This window comes from Syngnathus scovelli, chromosome 19, assembly GCF_024217435.2.
Source record: "Syngnathus scovelli strain Florida chromosome 19, RoL_Ssco_1.2, whole genome shotgun sequence".
NCBI lineage: Eukaryota > Metazoa > Chordata > Actinopteri > Syngnathiformes > Syngnathidae > Syngnathus > Syngnathus scovelli.
In genome coordinates, this window is record NC_090865.1 from 36,339 (window position 1) to 45,771 (window position 9,433).

The following is a 9,433-nucleotide window of genomic DNA, read 5'->3' on the forward strand; positions in this document are numbered from 1 at the left end:
TGGTTGGCTGAGTGGACGACTCGGGCCACCATTCACGGAGAAGCAGGAAGGGCCCTGCTGTTGATGGACCAGCAAAATAGGGAGGGTATTGTGCATTTCTGAGAAACATTATTCAAACAAAAACAAGGAGGCCATTCATGACGGTTGTTTGTTTTAATGCTAGAAAAATAGTTGAATTTTAAATCAATCCATTATACCAATAAACACACTTCCTACACGACAATGGTACCAATAAACACACTCCGTATACGACAATGGCAAAAAGAGTAGTCGTTTTTGCGTTAAGTGGTATGGTTGCTTCTGCTGAAAGTAACTAAGAATGTAGCTTGTAATGTAACTTGGTTACTTTTAAAAAGAACTTACCAGTGAAGTAACTACGCTACCTGTTCAAGTTCACTGGCAACACTGTTAATGAACAGATGTTTTAAAACAATCCTACTGTATCATCAACAAGACAAAGAGGACCTATGCTAAGAGCAGGGCTGGTGAAAGGTGAAATCCCCTGCAGCAACACAAAGTAAACAATACAAAGTAAAAAATAAAAAAGAAGAACGCTAAGACACCCAATCACCAAACTACTCACTACAGTTACAAAATGAAGTGATACTCAGTAGTGCATAATGTGAAAGTCCCATCTATTATACGCCATTCAAGTGCTCACACATACAATGTTTGCAATCGGAATCCTCCAATCAGTCCTCAAATACCTCCAGGAACAGAGGAGGGAATAACTCAGTGGGACACTCCACCTTCATGAGAAGGAATCGGCTGGCGTGGCAGGCGCCAATCGTTCGCAGGTCTGTCACCTTCATCAGCAGCTTTGGCCACAAATGAGCGACTTTATGTTTGCGATAGTTGATGTAATGTTCCAAAGCCAGCAGGAATTCCTCTTGGCAGCGTTCAATCCGCTTCACGCTCCTCAAGCCTGGACGATCTGAGGAGAGGAAGCAGGCTTTCAGCGCTTTGACTGTACGATACAGGCAACAATGGAAAAGATACGTATGAACGTCGCATTTATTTTGGTCTGGAAACAATTATGGTCCAACTTTATAACGACAACCTGCTTTGCGCTTAAACGAAAGTGCACCGCAAGCAAACTCGAAATGCAAAAGGACTCATTTTTGGGGCTGACGTTTTCCGACATAAGGCTTACCAGATGAAAGCAGGATAACCGCTTGTAAAAGAGCCACCTCGGAGTCATCCAAGTTAAAGGAGGACAGCGAGACACCAAGGTCGAAAATGGCATCCGACACCACACCCAAGCCTCCGTTCTTAAGTTGTCCTCGTGTGACTGCCATCTCTCCGTTAATTGTCAGCGTCTCGCTCTCTGGATCGTAGCGAACGGCGGCGCGCAACGACATGACTTCCATACAGCAGCCTTTCAGCAGGATGATCTGATCTTCACACGGCAGCTGTCACAAGAAAAAAAGCATTTGTTTTGAAAAAAGTCCACAGGACCTCAAACTCATACTTTCTTTTTGCTTGAATTAAAACCAATTACATTTGGTTAGACAATTCAGCAGAGGCACACAAATGTCTAGTGGAGTTTCTAAAAAAAAAAATAGAATCTCAGAGGAGTGGAGATGGGGTGGTGCTGTGTGCTGCTTCCTCCTATTTTTGAAGAATAAGGGTGATGTGCAGAACTGCCGTAACTCCAGAGGCATCAAATTGATCCGCCACAGCGTGAGCTTATGGTGAAGCGTAGTAGAAGCTAGGCTTGGGAAAAAAGACCCAATAAATAAATCAACATCTGCGAGCAGCAACGTGGCTGGATTCAGGCCGGTTGGGAAATGGAAAATTGGTTGGTAAGCACGTGCAAAATTCCTCATATACGTAGTGGTTACCACTGTCGTCGTCCTCAGTCTATCTGGGCACGCCCAGACAATAAAGCACTGGCATCACTGACACTTACGTACTTCAAATGTGATGGATTGGGTGGCTGCACGTACCTCACCAAACATAGGGAGCTTTTTGGCAAAGTCCACCACTCGTGTTATGGCAGGGCTGATAATTTTTGTCAATTGCCTGAATGCCTCTAAATCCACTGCAGGGCTATTTACGCTGGATGAATGACCAATGTTTGTAGGCTGAAATGAAAAGACAACAAGGACATGTCGTACTCTCAAACAGTCAGTCATAGAAATAGAAGACTGCAGTGATTTCATCAATCAGAGGTGGGCAAAGTCAAATCAAAATGGTACAATGGATAATCCCAGTCTATATGGTCAGGTGAGAGAGAGGCTGGATCTTTGGCATGTCATACCAGTTATGTATGTAGCTGCTCTCACCAGCAACCAATGTTCAACTGCAGTTTTCCGGTTCGCTTCAAAACCGTGACACCCCGATACGCACGCAGACCAACGTAAAACAGACACGCGTGACGGATGAAATGAAATAAAAAGAAAAAAAAGACGGCACACGTGTGTGTCATTGCAGTCTCGGTTTGCTCATTTTTCTTCATTTGGCTGCATGGCAGGTGAGCGGCACCTGACGCCGTACGGGTAAGTCCGTTTTTGACGGCCTTTGGCTGAATGGGAAGATCTGCTGAAATACAGACTGAACACGATGCCCACCACTGGCTTTAATAAAGGTCTTACATTGCAGAATAAACCTCAACATAATTCCATTGTGGTTCAAGTTTGCCCATTTGAGTGGCCAATCACAGTCTTTCATGATAGTACCCCCCCCCCCCCCCCCCCAGCGCTAGTGTAAAGAACGCGTCATTCTACCTACCATTGAGCAATTCTTATGACTAACGATAAATTTTGTACTCTTGGTCAAATCGGTAGCAGTTGCTGTAACAGGGAAGCATGAGAACTACAGCACAGCACGTTCTTTCTCGATGCCAACCGTAGGGAGAGGAATGTTCACAATTCATTTGAAACTCGCATACTTGACGACGGAATCGTTGCTGCTTTCGGCCACCTGCGTTGGGAGTGTACTGTCGTGAGTTTTACCTGATTTACTCAGTTTCAGCAACCACGGCTGTTGCGGGAACATAAAACAACAAAGGACGACAAACGTTTTGGGTGGAAAGTGGTGCCAGAAATGGATCCATACAGAGTGTTGCGTCATACCTTGGTTTCCTTGGTCGCCAACGCATTCTGGTCAGAGGTATCGAATAAATTGCGTGTGATTTCATTAAGAAGCATGCTTTCCTCCACCTGTCGGATAAGCAACATCGGGTGTGACGTTGAAATGAAGGACAGACAGACAAACAAAGAAACAAACAAACAGGTCATCCAAAAATCAGAGCGACTTAACATCAACTGCCGATTGAAGTTGAAGACAGGCGAAATAAAGAAGTTTACTTTAATGGGCCAACGCTCGCTGTGGCGTGGTGAGGTGAGGTGAGGTGAGGTGAGATGACAAAGCGCTGCGCAGTGCAAATGACACATGATGCCTGGCACAGGAGGATGATAGCTATCTCTTACCAAGAGTTTGCGCTTCTGCTTCCAGTAATTTCCTTGTGCATTTGTGGCCATATGGGCCTCAGTAATCATGCGAATGAGGTCCCACTCCTTCTGCGTGGGCTCACGTTGATCCAACAGGGTTTTTTGGAGTTCCTCCTTGCGGCGACGCTCCCGGTTCATCTCGATCAACTTGCGCTTGGCCAGCCGCTTGCTCTCATCCAACACCACTTGAAGAACAAGGACAACCAACACCTCAGTGCATTCAAATGTTGGTAAGATGATGTCATTTGTCACCTTACGGTCAGTCGCCATTCCTACGGCAATGCATTTGTTGAAGCGACACTCCTGGCACTGGTTCCTGGTCACCTTGTCTATGGCACATTTTTCCTGGTACTTGCAAGTATAGCTTTGCTTCAGGTCTTTCTGAATTGTCCGCCTGAAAAAGCCCTAGACAGCACAAGGTACGTACGGAGGTAGGTACGTAGGGACTGAGTGAGTCTTCCATTTGCTCGTCCAATCAATCCGTTGTTTACCTTACAGCCTTCACAGGTAATGCAGCGATAATGGTAGCCCGTGGCTTTGTCCCCGCACACGACGCATAGCTCGTCGTGGTCCAAGTAACTTGGGATGTACCCTGGGGAGGGGGCCGGGGAGAAGAAGGAAAGCAGTGTTAGCCTTGACTGGACATAGTCCTGCCAAAATGTCCTCGCCTCATCCACCTGGGGGCTAATTTGACTCCTTGGGTTTCGAGCAAATTCCCTCAAATGCGTCTTTTATCTTTAGTTTGACAGTAAACGTAAACTGGGAGTTGCAAGCTACTCGAACTTTGAGCCTCTTTCCAGACACCTGCAAATTGTCAAGTGAATTGGCTTTGGTTCTTGGCCACCGTGAAGTGCTGACCTTTGCAGGAAAATGGGGGATTTTTCACGAGCGTTTTAAATTCAGTTGCTGCTTTGAATGAGAGCAACTTTTTCAATTCAATGCTCCCTTTGCAATTATTATCTCGCACCAACCTTCTGCTGTCTCCGCATCCAATCAATAATAATCCAATCAATAAGGAATCCTACTGCATGACTGACGCCAGGACTTGGATTTATGCTGAGACTTAAATCCCAGACATCATTGATCAAAGAGTCAGCCCTAATTAATAAATACATGAAAAAGGTTTCAGAAGACATCAATAATGAAGCCAGCCGTTGCAGGTTATCCTACCTTTCTTGATGGGGGAGCCTTGCATCCATTGCACATGCGAGAGGTCCGATTTCATCTCGGAAGAATGCTCGGGGTGATGATAAAAATGATTGAGCGGGATCTCCGTGCTGCAAAAGTCACTCTTCAAAGCGGACGGGACACAAGCGTGCAAATAATGATCGCGCTGGCTCGACGGCCAAACGTGCTCCAGGCACGGCGGATGATGGTGAAGAGGTTGGGCTTCGCAGTGTCCGTAGCCCGGACCGTCGCCGGCGTACACGCAGTGTTCTCCGCCGCCCTGAATTGTGTAGTCGCCAACCATAGAGTGATACATCTCGGAAATTTCTGCGATGCAGTGGTTCATCCTAGAAAGAGCAAAACACGGACGGCTCAAGTATGTCAGCAATGAATTTGAGGGAAAAACAACAAAAACAATGACATTAATAAGAACATTCAAAAGCACGTAACATTAATCATGGAGGAGGATAGGATCAGGTTGGAAATCTGCATCAAGCCTCAAAAACCAACCCAAAAAACCCGGTGTGGGATAGGATCAGGATCGAAATCTGCAGCAAGCCTCAAAAAGCAAGCCCAAAAAAATTCCAACCTACCAGAGCAAAGGTGTGAAGGTTTGTATCCTCAGACGTTCAGCAACGTCACAGGCCACAGCAAGTAACTGCTCATACGCTTGCCACTGCCGCCACCACCACACGGCTGAATTGAGACGTAGAGCATTATGACGACGTACAGCCCTAATCTCACACTCCACAAATCCTTGATGTGCCACAGACCATGTCACAGATTAAGACCTTTGGCGGTGCTCCCTCCGATGCTAAATAGCCACTTGGAAATATTAGAATGCAATATGAAACAAAGCAGAAAACTAAGCCGACCTCATTATCGAAGACAGGAGACGTGACATTTACGCCGATAACTTCCCTTTCGATGGCATCGGTGTTGGGCTGATTGATAGCGCCTTTGTCGCAATTTGGTTAAATGAGTTTGGTTTTCCAGATAGCGCTACTACGCGCGCGCGCGCGTGTGTGCGCTCGCGCGTGCGTGTTAATTTGACAACCGATTGAGCACATTTAGAAAATGGATCGCTCTCTTTGTCGATGCTGTTAATGGCTGAACAAACGGGCTGTGATTTTGGGGGGTACAAGAATTCATCCGATATATATATATATCTTTGGCTCCAAACATTGAGCATTTACACTCGTGCTGTAGTGATCCACTCACCTCACTTTGGCGATGTGAGGGTGAATGCTTGTTGAGTTCTATGTGTGCCTTGGTAATCAATCCAGTGTGTCGCTCACCTTTCACCCCAACTTGGTCGAAATGCACTCCGGCACTCTGTGACCCTGAGCAAGATAAGTGGTGGATGTGTGGGAGAGAGGGATGGCAATAAGAAAGTCCCTCAAGGTAAAATGAAACCAATTTGAAACCATTAACAAATCATAAACAAGTATATCATGGTTATAAATCCTTCCCTTTTGTCTGAATTACTCGTCAGCGCAAGCCGTTTTTGGTGCGGTCTCTTGACAAGCAAACGAGACACTTCACACCCCGCATGGTGTGCGCCTCTTTTTGCGCTTCTTAATTGATTCAAACACGTTAACAGCAGACGTGTCCGTCCGTCCGTCCATCCATCCATCCATCCATCCATAACACGTAACAAAACAAATGCCCTCAATATTTATGAAGCCGTCTTAAAATCAAGCGCTGCAGTCAAGCTACGCAGTAAGCTAATGCTAGCGTTAGCGAGAAGCTGACGAATGCATTTCACACATGATTGTGTTCCCTAAGAATAAACCCGCACCTTCGATGCAATTCATCGGATACAACCACTCAAAATACATCCACAAGCAGTGAAAACAGAGCGCACAGCTCCAAAATCCGCAGAAAGAGATGCTAATGCTATGCAGACGAGGGCATCATAGACACACAATAATATGAAAGTGAAATACAGTTGATTATTTTTGTGTCATCTCAAGCTTACGGCTTTACAGTGTCCGTCCGTCGTTTCCATTGAAGCTGAACTCGTTTCATTAAACGACGTCTTTCGGCGAATCTTTTCGGAAACACTCGTGCTTGAAGTGCCTGCTTGGCACAAACGAACAGGACTTGAAAATTTTAATTGACCAGGCTCTCCTTCGACCTTCTGATGCTGAGGGACGGTGTCATGAGTTGTGTGCATTAATGCGTCCACCAACGTAACATTTCTCCACTTCGGCATCATCCTGGAGTTGTGTCAATTTGGAGTAATGGAGATGGCGGATTTGCCAAAATGTTTGGAAACACCTGTTTGCGAGCGCCGCCCCAAAGACTGTGACGTCATAGGTAAAAGATAATCGTAGGTCATAATAAATGGATACAAGTGATACAACGGCGTCAAAAATGTCCCCCAAATAGATTATAAAAACTTCTCACTCCCTAAACTATTCTACCACCCTGGAGACTCCAAAGTGCATTTTCCGAGATAAATCTCGTGCGATTCCATCCATTTTTTTTTTTTTTTTTTTTAAGGTTCGGTTGTTTCACCAAGATCTATGACAATTTGGAGGTCTATGTAACAGCCTGAGACCTATGAGAAAGTCACATGGCAAACCTACTGGGAAGTCTGCCGTTTTGAATAGTTTTTCAAATCCAGCATCGTCCTCACTACAATAGCCGCTGTAACCTGAGCCACGTGACCATATCTTGTCAAAATGTCACACAAGAGTCTCGGGCTGAAGACATCCACAAACTTATTTTTCATCATAGTGCTAATACTATAACTTGTATAATTTCTGGTTTTGTAAAATTAAAGAGGGTTTCCTCAGTTCTTTAGTCATGTGACATTAGTATTAGTATTATCAAACAAGGCAACTCTTGCATTGAGATTTTGTATTTCTCCTTTTAAATATCTAGTTTTGTATTTGGGAGCCCATCATTTACCATCGAGTGGTTATGACAGTATCCAACATCTGAATTTGGCTCATCCGGGTTTGTTTACGACTCGTTTGTGAAAATATTCTTGTTGAAAGGGTGAAACGTTTAATTGCGCATTTTTCATTTTCAAAGAAATCGGTGCCAGTAATAACTGGAAGACAAATGTAACAATGAAAAAACAAAATCTGTTTTTTGTTGTTGCGCCAGGATAATGATGGATCATTAACAATGCTTTCTTTCATTGGCAAAAGCTTTTCAAATTTATTTTAGCGTCTCAAAAAAATTCTGTCTAATATGTGTGAGTGGTTGGCAAGTAGCTGTAATTAACTAGCAACAGCTGGTATGAGGCAGGCCATTTGAGGCAAATCTGAGTGCAAAGAAGGCTTGATACCAGTTTAACTTTTCAATGAGGTGATGTCCTTGACGTGCACTAATCTTGTTTGGAGTTTAAATAGCTGCCGTGTATGCTCAAGTGTTTATCAGACAGAGGAGCACCTATCAATAATTGAAACAATCTGTTGTCTGGGTGGATAGTATTAATGGGAAAACTATACACGCACACTAGCGCACACGCACACACGAAACAAAAAAAGTATGTTTAAAATGTTCACGGAACAAATCCACAAGTATTTTTTGTTGTTGTTTGTTTTTTTAACATTAAGTCTAGGCACAGTAAAACTACGGCAATGTCTCTCGTTAAGCACTCCATGTCTTTTTAAAAACAAAATTGAGAGGATTTTTGCAGACCAGTAGTGATGTTACTGACTATGACATAGGTTTTGATGTATGTAGGCAAAATATTCTCAAGCAACCTATCTTTTTTTTATCTTTGCTTGTTGTTTTGAAGCTACGATGCTGGTTTCAAATCAAAATATGCACAGTAAACTTTTACTTGCTTATTAAACTGTTCAGTTGCAATAATACCTTTCATTTCTGGCATACCGCAAAGGTTTTCAGTAAAGACGAAAGTGTATTTCAATTAAACCAGGGCACTTACAAGTAAATAATATTTATAATACTCACCCAGGTGATTGTTACGCCTTCTGTGGGGTGAATCTCTATCTAATTGAACGTTGTTAGAAAAGCTGAAGATGATCATTTCCCTGCCTAAAGCAATGTTGATTATTCCTTAGAAATGTCTCCAGCTTGTGAGCTACTGAAATGGAGCGGGTATTACACCCCTTTTATTCGTTTTGCTTCAAATGAGAGAAAAAAAAAAACCTGGTGTTTGAATTTGGAGCTATATTAAATAAAATGGGAACACCTGTCACCGATTAGTGATCACAACTGACTCAAACACACAAAACGCACCAAGTTCTGTATAACAAAAATTTATTTTTTCTTTCTACTCAGCATAAACAAAACAAATCACAAAAGATTGTATACTACTACTCCAGAAAAATGCAGACATTAAAAAGTGAAGCTCGGGAAGGAACATTTTTATGGGAGTGTGACTGTGCCTTGTGTGTGTGAGTGTGTGTGTGTGTGTGTGTGTGTGATAGAATACACAGGCGTGTTGCTGATTCGCGAATGCTAAGCTCTGTGTACTCTAACACAAAGGATGTGGCAACTATATAGCACTGAGATGATTGCAAAGTGGACTTACTTTTGAAGAGGCAGTGCGGCAGGCACACGGGAGAAAGGTGAAGGCCAACCTCACAAGGACAAGAAAATCGTGGGAAAATTCTAGGTCGTTTGACTAGAAATAAATACAAAAAAATGGCTCCCTCCCTCCGGGTGTTCTCTGCTCAGGCGTGATGATGTGGCCTTGCATACACACGAGTTGCCTCGGCGCTTAAAGGTTTCAGGAGATAGAGGACAAGGTTTTGCCTGCTTTAAGTAGACAAGCATATACGCTTGAAGTTGACCGCTCCTGCCTCCCGTGTCAGGCGTTGTCT

General features: G+C 43.8%; 1 protein-coding gene across 8 annotated transcripts; it reads right to left on the reverse strand.

Moving 5' to 3' along the window:
• Window positions 1–138: 138 nt before the first annotated feature.
• On the reverse strand, window positions 139–8,755 carry thrb (thyroid hormone receptor beta). 8 transcript variants are annotated; one of them, XM_049750432.2, is made up of 11 exons: window positions 8,559–8,745; window positions 5,921–5,965; window positions 5,216–5,318; window positions 4,626–4,969; window positions 3,947–4,047; window positions 3,713–3,860; window positions 3,435–3,640; window positions 3,078–3,164; window positions 1,950–2,087; window positions 1,154–1,412; window positions 139–934 (listed from the first exon to the last, which is right to left on the reverse strand). In XM_049750432.2, the coding sequence occupies exons 1-11, from the start codon at window positions 8,632–8,634 to the stop codon at window positions 693–695; spliced, it is 1,749 nt and encodes a 582-aa protein (XP_049606389.1). In that variant the 5' UTR covers window positions 8,635–8,745; the 3' UTR covers window positions 139–692. The 8 variants fall into 8 exon arrangements, 7 of the variants coding, with proteins under 7 accessions (XP_049606389.1, XP_068505043.1, XP_068505047.1 ...); XR_007487734.2 differs by lacking the exon at window positions 139–934 and adding an exon at window positions 2,958–2,985 and having other exon boundaries at window positions 1,265–1,412; window positions 8,559–8,755; XM_068648942.1 differs by having other exon boundaries at window positions 3,078–3,640; window positions 8,559–8,748.
• Window positions 8,756–9,433: the final 678 nt, after the last annotated feature.